General features: G+C 34.6%; 1 protein-coding gene across 4 annotated transcripts in view; it reads left to right on the top strand.

Moving 5' to 3' along the window:
- Window positions 1-17,359, top strand: part of LOC145663894 (synaptosomal-associated protein 25-like) — a 143,751-nt gene extending 126,392 nt beyond the window's left edge. For all 4 annotated transcript variants that reach the window (XM_081730060.1, XM_081730059.1, XM_081730058.1 and 1 more), the window contains one exon: window positions 1,417-17,359. In XM_081730060.1, the coding sequence (XP_081586186.1) occupies window positions 1,417-1,485 (69 nt within the window). In that variant the 3' untranslated portion in view covers window positions 1,486-17,359. The remainder of the gene's footprint in view (window positions 1-1,416) is intronic.
- Window positions 17,360-23,296: the final 5,937 nt, after the last annotated feature.

The following is a 23,296-nucleotide window of genomic DNA, read 5'->3' as shown; positions in this document are numbered from 1 at the left end:
GTGCCCATAAACTCAAGATTGCAAAAGCATTTGGCGGGCGAATTCTCGTTGTAAACAATGAAAAATAGAATTTTCAGTATTAGGAATAGGACGATGCGAAACTCTCTTCGTTTTGTTTTGCGAACACATTTTTTCAAAGCCATTACGGTTTTCGCTGATTGCCAAGTTTAACTATTTGCATGTCGTTTTGTTCACGAAGACAATTAATAAGGTCGATTGATTCTCCAAATTTGCAATTATTGCATATCTAGTACGTACAGTATATTTTTGTCGGAACAGGAAACAAATCATTCGTATTATTGAAGGAATCCAGAACAGTGATCGCCAAACCGTCGATCGTGAACTTCTAGTGGCTCACGGGGACACTTCCGGTAGATCGCTTTAACCCTCCAGTTGCCTAACCTTGATCAGGGTTTCAATTTGGGGTAAAAGTCACTAAATCTAGAGGATTCGACTTCCAGAATAGCAATAAAAATAGTATTTGTTATATATTATTATTTTTAATTTCAGTCTCTTTTTGCTATATACAGTTTAATTAAAATTGATTTCACATTTACTAGAAATATAAGTGTATAGGCAATAAACAAATGTAAGATCTTTTTTTTTTTTTTTTAAAAAAAAAAAGTTTGTAGTTCTTTTGGCTGGTAGCTCACAGTAGGATTTAAAAAAAAACTGTACGGTAGCTCAGAAGGATCATAAGTTTGGCGACCACTGATGTATATAGGGTGTTTCAAAACAACACCGACAACATGTAGGAGGTGATTCCTGACACCAAGATAAGACAAAAAGTATAGAGCAACCTGGATGCACAAATGCTTTCTTTCGGAGTTACAGGCTGCCAAAAACATTTTTAAAAAAATGAACTGTAAGAGTCCATAGCTCCATAGCTCCGTAGTCGGGTCAAGATTTCACGAAAAATCCATGTTTCAGGTTCCTGTGGTATTTAAGCAACAATTTTTATAGAAGTAGTTCGTTAGTACTTTAATTTATATGCCCGTAGCCAAACTCCCTGTATAAAAATTGTTTGCGTGAGTACCTTACGATTCTTAAACATATATTTTTGGATAGCGCGCAAATTAATTCTTAAGAGAAGTCCCCGACTACGGTAGATTCCATAGTTTTGGAGCTATGGACCTTTTAAAGTTCATTTTTTCATGTTTTCGGCAGCCTTCGAAAGGAAGCAGTTACGCACTCAGATTGGTCTATACTTTTCGTCTTATCTTGGTGTCAGGAATCATCTCCCGAACGTTGTCGATGTTGTTTTCAAACATCCTATGATACTATTGTCTATATTATAATGTGTATATATAATAATGTTGTCTGATTACTCATGATAGTATACACACATTCCTAACGCTAACACAAACAATAATTGTAGTATTCAGTATATACATTTTTGTTTGTTTTTTCCGACAGGCGGAATCGAATGAGGCGAGGGTAACATCGGCCAACCAGAGAACAAATAAGCTGTTGGGAAATTCCTAAATGAATGAATGAGCGATGGGAGGAGAAGGATTGGAAGTTGTTAATGAATAAAAAGCGAATTAGAGGAGGAGAATAAAGCAACAGTAAATTGTTATTATTTACAGGTGGCTTGTCTTTCAGTACTTAACCTACTAATATTGTTACCGTTATAGTTTCTTATAAGACATGTGCATATACATATAAATATGTTGTATGCTAATTATTATTATTATACATTATAATAGTGTTAAGTCAATATTTTCAGACGGGGCGGTAGGGTTACTGTAAATTTAAATGAGCAATATGAGATAATTCTGACTATTAATTAGAAAACTTAAACAACTACGCCCCAGAATTATATCCAGATATCCGTACCATGTGATAATAGTGTACTTAATCTTCTAGTATTGTATTTTAATGTTGATGAGTGTTCAATGTCTTTCATTTCCATCTTTCTGGAAAAATATATCTATACTAGGGATGGGAGATAAAAACTTATTCGTTGGAACATCGCTCACTTTAGGAAAAGCTGTTTTGGGCCCAAAGGTGCTATGAAGTATAGCTTAGTGTGTGTGTGTGTATTACGAATTAAAAAAAAAATTGCAAAGTAATATACTTGGAAATTTGGAAAAGAGAAATCTTCAAATACGTTGATATTACGTCACTTCTTTTTTAAAAAAGAATTTTGTATATTTTCAACTATAAAGAAAAACTTGCTGGAATTCCACTAGATGGCTGAAAAATAGAGTACAACGAAGCAAGATCGTATTGGGAACGTATGCAAGAAAGGTGCCAAGAATAAAAGTAGAAATAAAAATACAGCAGAGTCCCGAAAACTCGGTCTAATGTGAACCGAAGGGTGGTCGTGTTTGTGAAAATGCCGGATTATCAAGAATGGGGTTATAAAAAGAAGTAGTACGAGTGTTTCCTCAGAAAATACACTATTGTACTTGTGCGTATCGGTTGCTTTAGAAGACAGCAGAGAATAAACTGCCCAAATGTCCTTAAACAAAGGAAAAGTACATACTTTGCGGGTTTGATCTTGAACGAGTCTGTGGGCTTTTTTTTTTTTTTTTTTTTTTCGCCCTGCCAGGGTGCGGCCGACTTATCTGGACTGTCGGGTTATCGAATGACGAGTTTTAGGGACTGTACTGTATGTAAATGACTCAGAAGTTCGTGGCTTCCTCACCCCCCCCCCCCCTTCCTCCTAAGTTTTGACAATACGCAGGACATATGACAGTACCGGTGTATATCACAGTCTGTTCCGCATGTGTTAGTTCAGTTGGTTTTACAGAAGATATTTATAGCGTTGATCGATCCAATATTGTCAGTATTATTAGCATCCATTTTTAAATGTTATATGACACATCAGTCATAAAGGTATTGGATTGAATCACTTTTTGTTTTCCTTCTTTGACAATAAATTTTGTAAAAGTTGGCAGATGTGCAATCTTGGGGTTGTATAACTGAGTGGGTACCTTTCTTCCAAAGTTGCAAAGAAGATACTGATAATATATAAACGATTGAAATATCACTTACCATAACATTATTTTCCAATAAGAAGGCATAACATTGGTTTAACAAGACGATACATGCGCAAAATATTCATAAAATCGACTGTTTGATGTATCAGTTAGTGGTGGTGATTGGTGAATTGAATTTCTTTTTGCTATATATTTATTTATATATGTATATATTGTATGAATAATAAAACCAACCCTTTGACTGTTGAATATTTCGGCAGTAAGTAAAATTGAACCAGTAAGTATTGACAAAGCATGTAGGGGCCGTAAACGTTAGATCCCTCTACTTAATATGTACAGCTTCCTTGTATTATCTTGTACAAAACTAATGTGAAAGTCAAATCTTCAAAGGAAACAAAGAAGATTGTTTGGAAGTGATTTACCGTCCTTAACAAGGGAAAGAATCTGTTTTGTATATCTGTGGTCCCTACAGGAGCGTAATATTTAATTTTTGAGAAGTTTGTCTATGTAAGGTAATGCTTTAAGGAAGGAAAATGAAAAACAGAAGATATTTGAGAATAAGGTTATTAATTAGCAAAGGGAACCAAGTGTACGTCGTAAGGAACTGAGACACAAAAGGAAATACTTGCCAATCTGTGACATCTCAGTGTTCGAGTAGAACGAGCAGAATATCGTCACTAACTTGTTTGTAGGTTAAGCTCTCTTTTTTTTTTGTAATTTTAATCAACTGTTAAATCTTACTTTTTTCTTTTTTCTGTAAAACCTGTATATTTCTTCTGCTTTATGCTGTTTAGCAGTATTGATAGGTTTTACAAAAATAACGGATGTATATTCTTTAGAAAATCTGTTACTGAATCCGAGTATATGAATACATCTGCTACTGGTAGATAATATAAACTGTAAATAAATTTTCCTCCACTCCGTTCATTGTTGTGAGAATTTATGAAGAAAGAAAAAAAAAGAATAAAATTTCTCCCTTGAGAGCATTTTTATATTGATAATCAGCTTTCTGAAACTATTTAAAATCAGATCAGCGGACTGGACGAAGGTGTAAACAAAGAGATAATAGGAGACTAATATAAAGTCGAATTTGGAGTTCTGTCAACTTTGAAATTAGATTGGCTTTCCGAAGGTAGAATTCATTGGTGAGCTTCTCTCCAGTGTATCTCCCCTTGGAATTTCTTCATTGTCCCTAACTCATTTAGTACTTTTGAAGTAAATTTTTCTTCACGGATGTGAATTATTTATAATACTCGTAAGCTCCCTGTTAACCTAAGTCACAGAAGCTTTTCACTCAAGCATAGAATAAATTATGTTTGAATAAATTGTTGCCGATTATATTTTCCGTTGAATTCTTTGGAAATTGGTACAATTTAGTGATATTGGTACATTCCAATTACATATATGTTCGTAATTCAGGTTTTGAATTTTGTATTAGAGTAACTGAGTCAAACCATTCCCAGTGTAGCAGTTGAATGCCAATCTTTTTATTATAAGATTAGGTAGTAGAGTCATATAACATTGGTTATTAAATCTATTAGTCAAACATATGACCTCTTCGATTTTAAACGTTGCCAAACCTAATAAAACTACATGTGGAGCTCTTTTTTTTGGTTTGTTTGTTTGTTCTACTCGCATGTGGCTAATTTTGAAAAGAACTAATGTCATATTCAATTAATATGGAGGCATGTTCAGAAATCACATTACTTTTTATATTAATTCATACATTTTGTGTATTACGTTACTTTTCGGCCATTCTGTGGAAGTGGGTGACAATGAAAAATGGACTAAAATGAAACTTTCACGTTCAAGGGATAAAAAGAAACACACTCCGGACAGAACAGTCCGAAAACACCTTCGACACTTCCGTTAGACAATGTGTTTTAGTGCTACTGTGTCCTACTTAGTTTGTTTCTGTACATTTCATGATTTTTGTTACTGTTTCTCATAATTTCAATTAGCGTGGCCAAAATTGCAAATGAGGGCAAGAAATTTATAAAAATTAAAATCAAGAGTTTCACGATTTCTCATTAGCAGTTAAAAAAAAAAAAACTTTTTATGTAGAGTAAACGTAAGTCTGGCTGCTGTATTGTCATTTTTTTTTAAAAAAAAAAAATAAGTACTTGATAAAAGATTTCAGAGACGGTATGTGTTTGCAAGACAAAAATTGTGAAATACTTGTTGTTACACAGTTGTCATTAATTATGTTACTCTAGTTTCATTTTTTGATGTAGTGACTAATTATTGGTTATTATCTACGTAGTGAAAAATTTCTCAGAAGAATATGACTGAGAGAAACTTGCTGACTTTGAAATGATTAATAAATTGAAGTAATAAATGCATTATTAACATATTTTCGTGTACCTGTAAATTGTCAAAGAAATATAGATAAGAAATACTTGTGGTGTGAGGCATGGTTTGACTAATGATACATTTATTGTGCTCTGTGAGGGTATATTACTATATCTGAGTTTTTCGAGTCCTAATGCACCCCATTCTCAGGGGTAAGATGAGCCCGATATAGAATCACCGAGGTCCAAACAATAATGACCGAGATGAAAACTGTTCCAGTAAGTGCAATACCGTTCACGCATTTAGGTGCAAACAAATGTGAATCTCAAAACTGGGGTAAATTTTCGTGTTTGGGTAATGAATTGCTTAGTATTTCAAATTCCTCCGTTTTCTTACTTTATAAATGCTTTTGAGGATGGGGTGCTTTACTGCCCGAAAATCTTAGATACTGGTATAACAATGTACCTTTCTGGAGCAGAAAAGTTATTATGCGTAACAGCTTTGCGCGCTCCAGAACACTCTTTGATGATTTGACTAGTTACTAATTTCAGAATTACCTATCTCTATCCTGTGTTAGAGTTTGATAGCATTAATAATCGCACATCCCTGTCGTCTAATCTTGTTAAACAAAATAGCCTAGTAATGTTGACATTCAAAATGCAATGAAATCTCTGAATAACGGACTCCGATGGGACATGATTATTTGTATTTGAATGAGACTGAATCTTCTACAAAGAGGTTATACAAATGTAGATTATTAATTTATATGCAATGTACAGTTAAGTACATTAGTTGTGAACATAAATATAAGGCTGGTATCGAAATATTGTACTAAGTATCTAAATTACTAAGAGGAGCAGGGGGAAATTCTGTCAGTAAAAAAACAAAAGTATCGCTGAGAAATGTATTTATATAAGCGTATACTGCAAAATATACTTCATATCTGGTAATTTTGTTCTATAGTGCATGCCAGTCCCCTGTTAAAAAGAAAAAAACACCCTTAATTCGTATACTGACTATAGAAAAGTAAAAATACTGCAATAAAAACACGCAACGTTATTATTAAATATTGAAAATGTTTATAGAACTCATCAGTCATAATAATAGTTTTTGAATTTCTTGGTTAAAGTCTGCATTGTACATCGTACTGATACTAGTTTCTGTTCGAAATTTTCTGTACTGTAAGGTGGCCAGATTTGGAAATTAAAGAAACCGTAACACTCGGCAAACTGACATAATTTGACATTTCATGTAGGTATAGTTATTGTTTCGTCGTTACTTATGCCAGGGAGGAAAAAGACTATCTTTTTAAAATAACCACGGTTTTATTCATTTAACCTTCTACCAAGTTTTATATTACTTTTTAACAGGAACCAGGATTATGGGCGTCGATTCTCTCTCTCTCTCTCTCTTTTTTTTTTTTTTTTTTTTTTTTTTTTTTTTTTTTTTTTTTTTTAAATCATCATTGAATTTCTTGTAGAAGAGTTGATCTTCCCTTCAAGAAACTAGAAAACTACATGAAATTATTAATGTGTTAGATAAGTTTGAAGTAAAAACGGAATATTGTGCGTCCTGTTTACAATTTTCTCGGGACGTCTGGATAACTTTCTGAAAAAAAGAAACTGTTCCGTTTAAAAGAGACATCTGGTCACCTTACTGTACTGTATACTGTACAATATCGTAGATTTATTTTCTCATTACAGGAAATATCTTGTATGTTAAATGTTTATATGAGCTGAGAATAATATATGTCCGTTATGAAGAGGTTACGAAAAATGTTGAAGGGAAAAGGAGTGTGTCCCTATCTGTAAAAAGGACAGTTCTGTCCCGTAATAATACATATATTTTGTCAGGACAAAAAAAATCTGTCTATTATGGAGGTGTCTGTTAACCTTTTGGTGATGCAAAAATTTACTCTGTAAAACCCATCTAAGCTTATGATTGGGCACTAAGTGATTTATTTGACAAACGCAACTGAGGCTTACAAACCTCAACTATCCTCTCTGCCCGATGTGTTTATATACCACACCCGCCATCAACGGAACGATTGGTTGTGTCTATATACCACGCCCGTCTGAAGGGTTAAGGAAGGTTTCATTGTAGTGAAATAATATTAGGAGAGCGAAATTGATAGGAAAATGATGTGGAAATGATAACATAAGAAATAATGCAAATGCATATTAAAAAGAGCAGAATGAATTCATGACTTGTCAAATACGAGAGAGGTGTCAAAATTTACCACTCGTATTTTGTGCTATCAAAGATATTGATAAGATTCCTATCGTACTTGATGACATATGTACTTTTTTTTCTCTTTTTGCTTTTATATATATAGATATAAACCAAAGGAAAAAATGTTCTTGATCAAACGTCAATTTTTCACGTCTATTAATGGTATAAGCGTCAGCAGAATGACCATAAGCACCATACATATCTTTTGTATAAAGAGGACAATGTCAATTACATAACAGACTGTCAATTATATTTTAACAGTTCGTGCTGACACAGCAAAAATGTACTCTATATTATAACTTTGTTCAGCGTTTAACAGTCAATATAAGAATTGCAGTAATTTGAGTGTATGTATGTATCAGTTGGGTACTGAAGCATTAAGAAAGTAATTAGTCAATATATGGTATAACGATTCAACTCATTGCACAAAAGCCTGTAGTTGTAGTACGACGTGATAAGTGTGTCAGATGCATTTCTTTATTCTTTGAGTTGGTTTTCTCTTTGTGCTAGTTCAATATGTATTAAAAACTGCGTTTACGGGGAACATATTTTAAAAAGAACACAATGTCAATTATAATGAAGTAGTTTTAAGTTTATCGATTATGCATATTTTTTTTTTACGAATTGCCCTATTCGTTACACAGTCTAGAGAATGTAGGATTGCAAACATTCTCTATATTGGCCTAAAATACAGAGACTAGTCTTTGGTGTCAAATGTTATCAATCTAAAATTTTTCATTTTGTTTAAACAGTAATATAATGTTAAAAATAAATAACTGCTTCGCAATACCACTTAGAAATAAATAAATAAAATAATAATTGATCGACATTTGTCGGAAATTTACGAAGTATGCATTACCGCGTTGTTTATGTTTAATATGATTGATGAAGTAAATTTGGTTACTTATGATGCGTTACGCAGAGAATCAATATAAATTACCAACAGTATATATACACGGTATTTTAAAACAACACGGACAACGTTTGGGAAGTGATTTCCTGACGCCAAGATAAGACGAAAAGTACGACCTGGGTGTACAAATGCTTCCTTGCGGAGTTATAGGCTGTCGAAAACATGAAAGAATGAACTAAAAGTACATAGCTCCAATACTATGGGACCTACCGTAGTCGGGTCAAGACTTCACTTAAAAACTAATATGTGCGCTATCCAAAAAATCTCAAGGTGCTCAAGCAACAATCTTTATAAAGGGAGTTTGGCTACGGGCATATAATTTGAAGTGCTCACCAACTGCCTTTATAAAAATTGTTGCGGAAGTGCCGCAGGATTCTGAAACAAGTATTTTTGGATAGGGCACATACTAGTTCCTAAATGAAGTCTTGACCCGATTACGGTAGGTCCCATGGTTTTGAAGGCATGAACCTCTAAAATTATTTTTTTCATGTTTTCGGCAGCCTATAACTCCGAAAGGAAGCATTGTGCACCCAGGTTGCTCCGTACCTTTTGTCTTATCTTGGTGTCAGAAATCACCTCCCAAATGTTGTCGGTGTTGTTTTAAAACACCTTGTATATCGTTCCGAATATGAAGAGCATTTCTGTATTGTTCATGAATTTTATGTTTAAAAGAAAATAAATAAATAAAATGTACTAGTTTTATGTTCCCGTGTTCAATCTAAAAGAAAATCAGAATTTTAGAAATTTCCAGAGTAAATAGAGGCTACAGAAACGTATCTCTGAATTTATCTATATTCTTATACTTAATTGTTTAAATGAAAATCTTCAGAATTCTTGACAGCAAGTGCAGTTATTTACTTAACATGAACAGAAAGCTTAATAGATTGAATGCATTCGTAATGTATGTTTAATTAGATTGAAGAATTTTATTGTTTTGTGATGAACTTTGCATGTGTTACGTGTCTTTACGGTACTTTATTAAGCTTGTAAAAAAATTAAATATAACAGTATTTCATCTCTTAGTATTATTTCCTTTGATTTTTAGAAAATAAAAAAAAAAAAACGTAAGAAAAAAGAACCTGAAGTAAGTGCTCAAATAAGAAAGATTTTTCGATGTCAATATTGTTAAGCAAGGACCAAAAGTAGAATTGAATGTGTATTGTATAATAACATTCAAGTATTTTCGAGTTCAGTCTCTGTAATTCCGTATGCTGAAATTGTTTTGCCATTTCTTTCGTAATAAGAAACCAAATTTTGTTGTATTTATTTTTAACGAACTTCGTCACGAAATATCCTTGTAAGGTTTAGAAAATTCTCTGGTAAGGCAGAATAGAGTGTTTTGTGTCACTTGCTGGTAATAGTAAGGAATGCAATATGGCTACGAAGTTTTCTAAAGGTAAAGAGCTTCTTGTCAATTTCTATCAAGGAAAAACCTATTTTTTATTCACTATAGCTGAGTCAATTCTTCAGTGCTCTTACCTAACTCATAGGCTGCGTGCCACCGGCCATTTTAGGTAAAGATATTCATTCAGTCAAGTGTGTCAGTGTGCCTTATATAAATATGCGGGTAGAAGGAGTGCTTGTAACAGTCAATTCTTTCACTGTCAATTCTGTGTATGCATTTCGTGTGCATTGCTATATATTAGGGAATTAATACTACAGATTTCTCGACTATTCTTATTCTTAATAAATTAAATATATCTTTTTCCTCTTTCTCTCTCCAAGATTGAAATCTTATGGTCACATTTTTATCTGTATCATATAATAATTGAATGCAACTGCATATATGCTAGCATCGATTAAAATATACGGTAAAGCAGAGTGTTTTACTATTTTTTGGACTCCGCCTAATATTTTCATAGTCTAGACGTAGAAGTAGTAACAATAACCATTTCTATTAATAGATACAGAAAGTAAATAGAAAAATTACATCCTAAAACTATTATGTAATCTTATAACTATGTATTGTATACGACGTAACATAATTAACGTTATGTCAAAAGTCTGCGTGGATATTGTGTGTCTTTGCGACCAAGATTAACACTCTATTCTGCCTTTAATTTTATCAGGCAACTGGGAAAAGGCCACTAACATTTTTAAAGTTTTTAATAGAACCTTTCTCTCTCTGCATTACATTCGAAGATCTTTGCTTAAAATGTCGCTAGAATACTGTTATAACTATTGTAGAATTTCAGTAATAACACCCCAGTGTTTCTTTTTTTAAGTCATTTGGGATGGTTGTTGTAGATCTAATAAATGCGTAGATTAGAGACGGTAAAGGTTACATACAAGGAACGTGTGTTACCGATTCCAGGTAGGTATTATAGATCGTGTACCAAAAAAAAAAAGGTTATTTTTACACACTATTCTTCCTCTTTGTAAGGAAGTAACATTTTATAATTTTTAGGTCTAATCTTTCATGTGACAAATATTTTAGTAGATACCGTTATTTATTATAAATTTAGTTTACAAATACTTCGTGTAAGAAAAAATTAAAATGATAAATAAATATATTAAAACTATACACTTGTAACTATGAAGGATAAAAATTCAATACAAGACTATATACATGAGAACTAACACAGTTGCTTTAAATATTGAATTCTGTATTACGCCCGCCGCCTTCGCTCTTATTTCCAATACACGTTAAACAGTTAACACTTACCAATATCACAGATTACTTGGGATGTTTTATGGCCAATTAACTACAAACTAAACTTCGTGACTTCGGTCAGTTTCAACATAGTTGGAAATTTTTACTGACGTAAGTGATGCCCAGAATGTTTAAATGTATGAATGTTTTTGAAATGCAGTCATTGTATCAGATATCTTGTTAATTTGATTTCTTCTGAAAAAAAAAAAAAAAAAATCTTTAGGAGGACACCGTAGTTCTAATGGTTACAGCGTTCGACTCACGTCCACATGGTCCCGGGTTGGATTTCCGGCTGGTGCTTTCCAATTTTCGGCGTTCGATTCCCTCCATCCAGTGTTGTGAGGCAAACTGCGGGGTCACATGAATGAAAGACGTGACGGTCACTAGGTCTAGAAAGCTTCTGATATCCCGGTTAGTGACAGAGCGACGCAGCGCACTGATCACGTGTTCGTCGCCAGACTAGACATAGTTAAGCCAGTCGCTGGTAGATGGGGTTGGAGCAGCTCAGACGGGCTGTTACGGCAAGTGGTTTGGCTTTTTGAAAGAATGCAGGGTGTCTATCGGTCACGAAATCAGAAAACGGTCATGAAAGTCACGAAAAAGTCACGAAATTTAGCTTTTGGGTCACGATTTTTTTAAACTGTACAAATGTAAGTACATATTGGAAAATTTCGTTCTATAAAACGTTAAATTTCACCATCAAAAATGTCTATGGCCGGCTTTAGACGCTACCAAATCGCAAGCAAAGTACGTTTCTATCGCATGGATGAAAATTCGGCCTAATTCGCACCCAAATTTGCTCTTGAAAATGTTAGGAAATTTTATGATTTAGTGAAGAAAAGGTCACGAAAAAGTCACGAAATTTCATCTTGGAATTTTAGTAGACACCCTGGAATGTTTCATGTAGCGCCTTGATCAAGTTCTGTAAGATATCGCTTCCATTAGTATATCCTCATCCTTCAAGTATAATTTATTTTAACAAAATTTTCCAAAGATGTTTTAAGTGATGTGTTATGTGTTATCTGCTCTAATAATAATAATAATAATAATAATAATAATAATAATAATAATAATAATAATAATAATAATAATAATAATAATAAATTAAAAGTAAATTGTTGAAATTGGTCCATCCGATCCGACGTTACTCGTATAAATACAGTAAATTATATAGAGGAAAGGACTGTAAAATCATACTGTTGGAAACTTCCTTTTAACGACTATTAAATAAATATAGGAAATATCTTTCTATAGTAGCATTAAAATTGTCCTTAATTTCTCAAAATGTACTATTTTTCGTCTTAGTTATGAATATTGTTCATTTATATATTATAGTTGTACTCAAATCTAGGTCTAGAAAGGGCGTGAGAGACCCGGGTTCGATTCCCGGCGGAAGCTCATGTGGTTCGGATTCCACGTTAATCAGTAGGTCCACGTCTCATATAGCTTCGCTGCTGAAAGGGACGCTAAAATCAATCAATCAATCAATCAATAGGTCTAGAAAGCTCCTGTTGCAACTGTTAGGAACAGGACGTTGCCGCTAGCCTGGACATAGTTCAGCTGGTCGCTAGCAGATGGCGCTGGAGCAGGTTTAGACCTACAAAATGGGCTGATACGCCAAGCGTTTTTGTTGTTGTACTCGATTCGTGTAAGGCTGTTCGGAGGAACTGTAGAAATTAGCAAGTTGTTGAGAGGTTACTCAACAAGTATAATAACATTTTTTTCTCCTAGTTGTGTGCGTATGGGACAAGAGCAGATAACTTATACATAATCTAAAGTAACGCAGAAATAGCAGTGTTAAAAATCATATGCGGTGTTTATAGGTTTTAGAACTTTGCTTTTCGAGCACTTCTTATACGGAATCTTCAATATATCAAAGAAATATAAAGAATAATTGCAGAACAGTAGCATGTATTTGTGTATCTGTGTATGTGTTTGTGTGTAATGAATGTAACGGACACCTTTACGTTCTGAAAGTGCTCCCGTGTCAATTTACGATTCAATCCAAACTTTTTAATGTAGGCTTTCTTTCACCCTCGCCGAAGTTGACATTTTGATTTTGTCATTTAAAAGATACAGGAATTATTCTAGTTTATTTTCTATGTGTAAGTAACGTTTCGTTTTCTAGTATAGTTCTCGCAACAAGATACCTCTCAGTGGGTGGTATTCGGAACTGTCCGAACAGTTGTATCGTCTTATTAGTGACATTGTAACTTAACACGTGTCCAGAGACGTTGCCATAGTTTTGGTCCCCTTTTAACTGTGATTAATGACTTACAGATGTGGGTTTGGGAGGCCACTTTGCTTTTTCCTTTCTTTTCCCCCTCGCCAATGAAAGGTAGATGCTCCGAAAATGAACAAACTAACTAACTGCCTGCTATAGTTCATTTCTTCTCAATGGAAGAAGAAAGATTTTCTGCTGAAAGTGTCAAATAACGAAACAATACAAAGTACTCGACTTTTTAGGATACTTTTTTCTTCGCCAAAACATTTAAGAGATTGCGTTCCTTTCTCAAATGACAGAGAAGATCAGCTTTTACTCACCCCCTGTTCTGGCCGAGAACTATCAAACAGTTGCGAATTTCTGGGCAACACCGGATTTCAGAGAAAATATCTGTTTCACTACCATGTAGTGGGAGGAGAAGGCTAATAGGTCAATTTTCTATACCACCCACTAAGACTTTCAAGCTTTTGTGAAAAGATTAATAGTAAATGTGATACACGATAGCATAGGAAAATGCGATGTCCATCATTGTAATTCGTAGCGGGGATAAATGATAATCCAGGCTTTTGATAGGTTTATTTCAAAAATATATGGCAGCAAAACGTAGCATAATTGTTAATGTGCGACCAGTTATTCACGTAATCACAACATAAATGAAACTTTTTCAGTTTTATTCTGTTGCGCTTGTCCGTGAAGCATCTAATGTGTACGCCCCCTTTCACCTATTTGGTGAATCTTATTCGGAACGCATTCTTCTGCCTACTTAGTCTGCGCATACAATTTTGAATTTTCCTCTGATGTTTCTCGTTTTCTTCGAATATCTTTCTTCTTTTTCTTTCGCATCTGATTATTCTTTTTTTCAGTAATAATTTTTTTCTCCTTTCCCTTCTGGATATGCACATTTCTTAACATTTTTGTTACTGCGAGGGGGGAGTCCGAAAATAATTCACACGAGACTTCGGACAAAGATATTTGTCATACCGGTCTATATAGGTATGAGCTTTAAAAACCCTTCGGGAGAAAATTTACGGAAGAAGCGTCGAATAGCGTGTATGACTTCATCGGTGGTGATACGACGGTTCGATTTAATCATGTCATTCACCATTCTGACATTTCGTCTGTAGTGGCCATGTACTTCATTCCAGGTCTCGGTGTGTCCAGCACTTGCTGCCGCTCCTCAGTGAATTGGCGACACCATCTCCGCACTATTTGTTTCTACATCACATCAGGCCCATAGACTTTCATGAGGCGGTTACATATTTCTGTTCCCGATAGGCCATCTGCCCATTCATAGCGGACAATCGCTCGCACTTTCTCTTTTGATCACGAAATGCGCCTTCTCTTCATAGCTTCCAGTCTCTCAGGCTGAGAGCTTCTATAGCGCCATCTGCAGGATCGCGGGCGAACGACATCCACTTGTGTCTGGGTGTATTGTGCGTGCAAGTGCTGTCTTGTTCCCTCCATTGCTGTTCCCTTTCCTGGGGAAAACGAGAAGGGAAACTTATTTTCCGACTCCCCCTCGTATTTTCATGATCAGCGCAGAATCAGTATTGTTGTCTGAGTTATGATAACTCAAAATTATTTTTAAAATATCAGTAGTTTTAAATTCTAAATCCTTATATTATGTACAGGTCTTTCAAATATTCTAACGATCTAGAATTAATTAGTGTAAGTGGTTACGTTTCTTTAAATAATTTAAATTACTGAGAAACGTTGCTCGGGTAAAGTAGTCCGCTATTTCCCAGTTGTTTCTGATAATAGTGTTGAAAATACCAGAGTGTAACTAGAAGGTGTATTTTTTTTAATGCAAGAAGTACTTAAATAACTTGTGACATGGTGTAAACACACAAACTGGTTTTGGTTCAAATAATTTTAATACATATATCAATTTTTAATAGAAGAAGTACCAGAAGTGGATCTGATATAAAGTGCTGACATTGGGTTAGTCGTCTAAATATATTATAATTGTAAAGAGAGTGCAAATTTTCAGCATATCATTGATTTTTTAGTATGTACTTGATAAAAATTGATAAAAAATATACTTTTTATCAGAAATTAATCTTCTATATTTTCGACCATATCTCTCTCTCTCGAACAGTGTATAAAATTTGTATGTTAAATGTGTATCTATAAGCTCAATGTATAATATTAAGTGAAAGCATGACATTTAGGGAACAACCTAATGAATAAGGATTCTTGATTTTTCTGTATTTGCCAGTCGGGACGAAACACGGAGTAAAAATTAGTACTATTAGCAACGAAAGGATATTTCTCTAGAAATTATACTTAAAAGGTCTAATCACGGCGAAATTAAAATACCACTAATTTTACAGTAATTATGTGATATTTTCAAATAGATAAAAGATAATCGAAATGTGGAACAAGAGTGCCCTAGACAATATTATTTTGCGTGAGGTAACGTTATCACGAGTCACCTAGTGGCTTTCCGTTTGCAGCCATTTATAAAGGCGAAAATAAATGTCGATTTTCTGAATGGCTAGAAATCGAAAGCAGATAAGTGAGTCGTGATAACGGTATCTTATGTAAAATATTATTGCCTAGGGAGGTCTTGCTCCACTTTTCGATTATCTTTTTATCTATTTGAAGATATCACGTAATTACTGTAAAATTATCTGTATTTTTAATTTCGCAGTAATTAGGCCTTTTAACTAAACTATGCTGGAGAAATTTTCCAGTTCTGTTAAATATTTCCTATAATATACTGCAATTTTAGGAGGATATGTAAAAATTTAGCAACATGAACGAATATAAATGACCAAAAAATGTCCCATCCCTATTATATATAAACATTCTTGTATACATAACATAAATATATCTATATATACTCATCCTGTATTTTCTTAACATATCTATGTGGAACGTAATTCTTCTTTCCTCATCGTATGCTTATTGACATCAACAAGATAAGTAAAGTAAATGCTACATTTATTTGTGTATAAGATATTCATGTATATAAATATATGAAAAAGTAAAACTCATTAGGGAAGATTTGCAATAAATTTGGATAGTGTATATGTATTTACATCTAATGACAAGTGATTTTGTAATTGGGGGTTGGGAGATGCTGTTTCTTAGGTCTTTTTCGAGTAGAGAAAAAAAAAAAAGTAAATAAATATATTTAAAGCTAATCTTCTTTTCGTAATAATAAAATCTTTTCTTAATAAGATAACAGTGCAATTGTATATAATTTGTATATATATCAGACAAATGTCAATGATCTAATAATAATTTGTTACAATTTATTGCTTCAACGAGATATATTTTTACTAGAGTTTATATTGTTTCTATAAATTTATTGGGACCCCTTTTATCGTATATTCTGAAGTAATATAGTGTTTGCTTTTTGCTGCGTAGTTATAGAGCATTTTGTGATATTTCCTTGTTATTTATATCAGTGACTCATATTTAAATGTCACAGATGCTGTGTAAAAGTTCATGTTTGACATTACACTCTTGTTCTCAAAACAGTAGTCAATTAATGTACTTAAAAACTTGAAATAAGAATGTCGAATAAGATTTTTATTTCTCTTAAAATGAAACCTGTGTGTACTTATTTTACTTTGAATAAATAATGTGTAAAATGCCATAATTCTTGTTCTAGTATAACTCGAGAATATCAGTGTTGTTCGATTTTACTGCAGTTACATGAGTAAATGAAAAATATTGCTTCCTTGCTAGTGCCTAATGTGTAGGGAATAAAGATTTAATAAGGGATTAGTGATTGTCTTCCTGGCCTCAAAATAGAGACCATATAAAGGTGTGTAGTAAAGCCATAAGCGTTATAATTACTAGTAATACCGTATTATAACCATATAGGAGAAAAAAAATACTAAGTTACAACAATATAATTCCGATTCCTATTACCAGGTCTCTATACTTAAAAGGAAACTTGTTTTCATTCTGAAGTACAAAGGAGAAAAATTCTGAAGCATTCGTATAAATACTTTTTTCTCTTTCGTTGGCAAAATAGTGCTTTACCTGTTATTCGTTTTGTTTTTGTTTTGTCTTCAGGATTGTGCTCTGTATGTTAAATATTTCTTGTAGATAGTGTACAAATAAAAAGTATTTCATGACTATGCCCGTATGTTCTTTCAGTGGTTTTCGGGGAAATTACATGAATAACCTTTGCCTTGACAGAACTAGAGCCTAAAATTTGATAAAAAAAACGAGATGCAGGTCCGCTTCCAACTAAGGAGAAAGTTCGTGGGTTCTTGATTCGATTCGAGACATGTAGATTTGTAGTGGTTATCAGAGAGTTTTATCAGGATTTTTCGTGTTTCATTCCTCTCCTTTATCTTACAAAGTTTAATAGAGCTGTGTTTAAACTAAAACTGTAGTGTGCTTATGGTAGAGCGTAAATTTGGTCTCGGAGTGTAATTATATTTTCTGCTGTCCTGTTCGTTGGATGTATGTTTTAGATCGTTTTTCCAAGACCAGAAATCATTCATTTATATACGAGGGTTGATAAGAAAGTAAAGTTACAAAGCCTGGAGTGAAACATATATATATCATAGAACCAACCGTGTGCGTAATTTTCTCGGGGTTCTCCCGTTTCATACCAGTTTCTTCATTCCACCATCTCATTCATTTCCCATCATCACAGTCACATTTAGCCTAACCGGCATAACCGTAGGACGTAAAACTTAGATTTATTTTCATATAACCAATACAGCCAACAGATACTACATTAGGTTATTTTTCAGCATAGTCTCCATTTCGGTTGATGCACTTGTTACATCGTGGAGTGAATTTGAAGATTCCCTCCTGATAAAAATCCTGCCCTTGCGTGTGCAGCTACGTTGTCAGGAAGTGTTTCACCTCCTTGTCTTCCAATACTGCAGAATATCGTGCAGAATGTGACGAACGCTTCCGAACGATGTTTCCAATTCTGCCATCAGATGCCGTAACGTGACCTTCGTGTTGTTCTGAATCAGCACCTCCACGCGAGCCGGGTTCAAATCTGTTAATGCCATGCTGGGTCGGCCACTACGCTCCTCGTCGGTAACGTTTTCTCTACCAGTGGCAAACTTTTGACACCATTCTGCGACATAGTGACAAGACATTACAATCTCTCCGTAAATCTTTATCAGCTGCCGGTGAATTTCAGCCGCGGTTGCATATTTCGCCCACAGAAATTGAATAACTGAGCTAACTTCTTCGCGAGAACAGTTTTCCGAACGAGTCACGATTCGTGTTCACCTACAACTATCGCCATAGATGGTGAGTGGCTGAAAGTCTGCACAGTTACCAACTTCGTGTATTACACTCATTCCTCTATAACAGACGAAACTCCAGAAATATCGACCTTGTAACCTTACTTACTGATCGTCCCTCGTAATTATTAACTTAAACTCTTGAATGAGTATGGATATTTAATAATGCTGAAATGTTAAGGTGGATCACCACCCAGAAGTCAGTACATATTTTAGCTCATTCCCTTAACTACTGCGTAATGAAACGTTACATATTATAAATATTGTTCTATAAGATAAATTTATGTTTCAGCTACAACACAAGACACTGATTCATTTGGTTGTGTCTTCTGATATTTAAAAAGGTAACAAATAGAAGAAAATATTTGATTCGTTTTAAAATGAGCACACAAGATGGCACTTACTGTTAGATCTTACTAGAAGTGCTCAATTTTATGAAGTATTTTAAAGTAACGAACTTATTACGAAATAGATATATTGTTTGACCGTTTCTCGTGTTATGTTTCACATTTTATTTAAATATTAATTTACATTTAAGGAAATAGATTTTGAGAAGAAACTTGCGCCGAACGCCATAATGCGTTGTTGCCAAATTTGTACGTTTAATTCCTGGATTCTAGCGTTGGAGTTCAAGAAGCGGAACTTAGCTGTGAATTGTGGAAAGGGTCGAAAACTAATTTCTCCAGTAACTATCCAAACAGAATTCCATGATTAGAATGAATATAGTTTTCGTCTGTTAATATTGAACCTTGATATTTGAAAGTATCCACTTTATCAAAAGTATTATTTCATATTTTAACGCATCCATAATTTACAGTGTTACGATTCCGACGCACTTCCATGTATTTAGTTTTCTCTGCATTTACTTCTAAACCCATGTCCCTGCAAGCGTTTAATAAGACTTCTACATTTCTATTGTTCTCCTATCATCCCCTATTATATTTACCTCATCAGCATACGCCATAACCGGGTGAATACCATTGAACTCTAGGCCCTGGTTACTATCTTTGATTTTCCGTATAGTGTACTCCAGGACATAGTTAAATAATAATGGCGACAACGCATCTCCTTGTTTCAGACCATTCTCGACGTGAAAACTCGTGAACAAGGATTTTCCTACCTGGACTTTACTTTGGGATTCATTTAAGCATATCTTAATCTAATTAGCTTTTTCTGTATTCCAAATTTTGTAGGAATGTTGTACACTTCACAGTGGTAATTAAATAGTATTAGTAAATTATAGTGATAGCGACCATAATTTACGATTCAAGATGATAATGTAAGATTGTGTCATGGAAAAGGACTTAAGTCGTTGTGTGTACTCCTGAGAAGGAATGGCAGTATGTGCTAGTCAAAATATTGGAGGAAAACAAGGAAGGAATATTACTGGATGATTAACTTAATGATAATGCGTCTGGTAGGTAAGGAATGCATAGGCCAGTATGTATTTCACTTTATGTTAATGTGAAATACCGTATTTCCTTGTCTGTCTTCTTTCGGGAAGGACCCCACACTTTCTTGTGGAAAAGTGGCTTTCATTAAATTGCTTAAATGTGCAATATTTCGATCATTATTCACATCTTTTTGACTACAAGTCATAATTGACACAACCTCCAGAAACTCCTTACTAAAGCCCTAAATAGGGTTTTCTACCAACCAATAAAACCACTTTCATTTGACAAATAACCAAAAATTGGAAGTTGTCTAAGATTCTTATAATTAATCAAATAGTTGTGTAATTAGATTACTAGATGACTGGGTGATCCGAAGATGGATTTTTAAGTGCGCTCGTGTTCATTTCATAAGTTAGAGACGACATAGGAAAGTGACACACAAATGAGGATGGGAGACAGATGCCTATCTGTGAATCGAACGTGAGGGAGAGATACTCAAGGAGCTCACTGAAGGTCATATGGCAAATGGTGCTGTAAGGCACCTATCTTGTGAGAGTTCATCCTTGATTGCACATCGGTTTCGTTTTACATCACCAGAAGCGTTCAGAATTAAGTGTGACCAGACCGAACAACTGTACAGGTTGCACAGTGTTTCCATACGGTGAATGAGACCATCAAGCAGCTCCTATAGTAATGCATCCCATTCTTGTACAAACATTCGTCCGAGGACATCCAGAGTAGCACGTGATGTATTTCAAGTTGCAGTCGGACATCTAAGAACGTCCCAGACATTCAATCAGAATAAGAACCGGGAATGTGGTGAGTACTCCACACGTGTTATATTCTTGTGTTCCAGATAATCCTTCGCCACATGCAAGAATGTACAGGAGTTGTCTGTACCCCTAAGAAGACATCTCGTGTCATAACGATCTCGTTTACAAAATTAGCAGTCATGACGTGTCCCTGGTCCGCGTTAGAGCAAGATATCACGGAGCTCCTCGGTTCTTACTCCGTTTAAACATATTTGGGACGCTCGTGAACGCCCGATTATAACCCAAAATCCACCATCAGGGACTCTGGATGACCTTGGATGGAATATTTTTGAAAGAACGGAATGCATTATCATACAAGCTTCTGGATGATTTCATCTACCGTATGAGAAAACGCTATGCAATCTGTATGGCCGTTCGACATCACTAGAAATTGTTATTAAGCAAAATGTGTTTTAATATATTGAATTGTTTATACAAATTGCAGTTTTACTGCATCACAAAATGGCCCCGCCGAAGCTGCAAGTACCTTTCTATTTCCATCAGTAAATAATTTTTAGAACACTAAAATTCTGGCACTGAATGACATGGAGTAAAAGCACATCTAAAATAAAATCACTTCAAAAATAAATGAATCAAATGTAAAATGTAACAATTCGATGTGTGTTGACGCAGCGCCATGTTTTTTCTCCATGAATATCATCGCCCTGCGAAGATTTTCCGGCAAGAATAATTTTATGTTATGTAAGTTCAATTTAATATCCTTGTACAAGAAAATACCAGTTGTTACGTAACATTTCACAAGTCCCTCGCTTGTTTATGTTAACGGAGCTTCGTTTTCGCCTATAAGGTGTGCATGGGCTGTATGGAATGCAGGTATGAAAATATCTGAAACAAAAGATTGTATTTCCTGTGTTCTGGAGAGGATTAAGCTAATAATTAAGTGATCCCTGAACAACAAATAGAAGAGTTTTAGTTCGCGCGTGCGCAGTTCCAAACAAGGTAAATGCGCCAAGTTCTCGCTCTTTTGTGTGAATGGGGATTCTGGGAACGTGGATCACACCTTTGTCAACAAGTTGCAACGGGCACTTTAAAGTCAATAGGTAAGTTTTTGTTGAAGAATGGCAAGTGGCGGTGGTGTACGATGGCAAAAATGTATGAACAATCCAAACTTCTTTCTGTTATATATATATGGATATTGTACAATAAAAAGTCAGAAGCGACATATTACGCCATTTACAAAAAGCTTGTACTTGGCATATTTTAACATGAAGTTAGGTGATCAGGACAAGGATATTGCACCTCATATTATGTGTGCAGAAAATCTGAAACAATAATACCACGTGTTATTGCCATCAATGCTATTCGGAATTTCAATCGTTTGGAGGGAACAAAGAGTTTGGGAGTATCAGATCTGCCATAAATATTCTACTTGTAGAGTTTTCTTATTTTGACATTAACAGGATTTGTAAGCACTATATTCAGCTCAACTGTGACTTTTGGCACCGTGATTATCTGCTTGGTCACAATCCTACCCAATCTGCGTCTGTCACGCAACACACACTTGTATCCACGCTGATGCGATTTATCCGCAACAGTCGTAAGCAGTGATGATCATTGAGACTGTAGCTCTTGATACACCAACCATTTCTGCTACTATCGTCACGGAAGCTCCCACCATACGCGCACCAACAATTTGCCCTCTTCGAAAATGAGCTCAGACATGATTCACGATAACCTGTACGGACCGGTGATCGCTGAACTGTAACTGGCCTATCCGTTCGATTAGCCAGGTTGTATACCTCCCAGGATGTGCCGGTGACCACAGCGACACCTACCATTCAGACGCAAATCATGTTTAAAATGACTCTCTTTTCTACCACGTTTCCACATTTTTGTCCATCCCTCGTATATATGAAGTTGAACCTCGTAGCAAAAACTAACCACATTCTCCCCGAAGTTTTGCTGGTTTTCTACTTGTAGAGGTTATAGAACTTTTGTTTATAGGTCATATACATGAATGGATAATAATGAACAAATGAAAGGTTTTAACTACGAAGAGACGTGATGATTTGAGAATTCATGAATAGTAACGTAGAAAGTGACAAGATTACTTAAAGAAACTCATGAATGGTAATATTGAAATATACAAAATCACTCAAAAAATAAATAAATAAATAAATAAATAAATAAATAAATCCATTCATGAGTTTTCTTTAAGTCTAACGTTATGGTAAAGGAGACAGATGATTAATGAAAGTAAAAGTGTGTGAAATTAAACTTTAGGAATCGAACGCGGGACCACGTGCATAAGAAGTTATGAATGGGAACGTAGGAAGGCGCAAGATTACTCAAAGAAAACACACGTATACCACGAAGTTCATAAGCTGTAACCAATACGCGAACGTGCACTTGAATGTACGAGGTCTGATTAATAAGTCGACTACCAAAGGTAACAACTGTAAATAAAAAAGAAGCACTTAATTTGAAATATTACTCATATTTATTTCACAAGTCAAAAACTGTACAAATTTCCTATTGATACACATTGTCATTCACGCTTTTTTTCTTTTCTTTTGTGAACGACTGATACATTTACACAAGTACAGTCAGCAGTCTTAATGAACCAATCTACC

This window comes from Thermobia domestica, chromosome 11, assembly GCF_964235325.1.
Source record: "Thermobia domestica chromosome 11, izTheDome1.hap1.1, whole genome shotgun sequence".
In the NCBI taxonomy this organism is placed as follows: domain Eukaryota; kingdom Metazoa; phylum Arthropoda; class Insecta; order Zygentoma; family Lepismatidae; genus Thermobia; species Thermobia domestica.
Note: the sequence above shows the minus strand (reverse complement) of the source record. Positions and strands in the feature narration are given on the sequence as shown.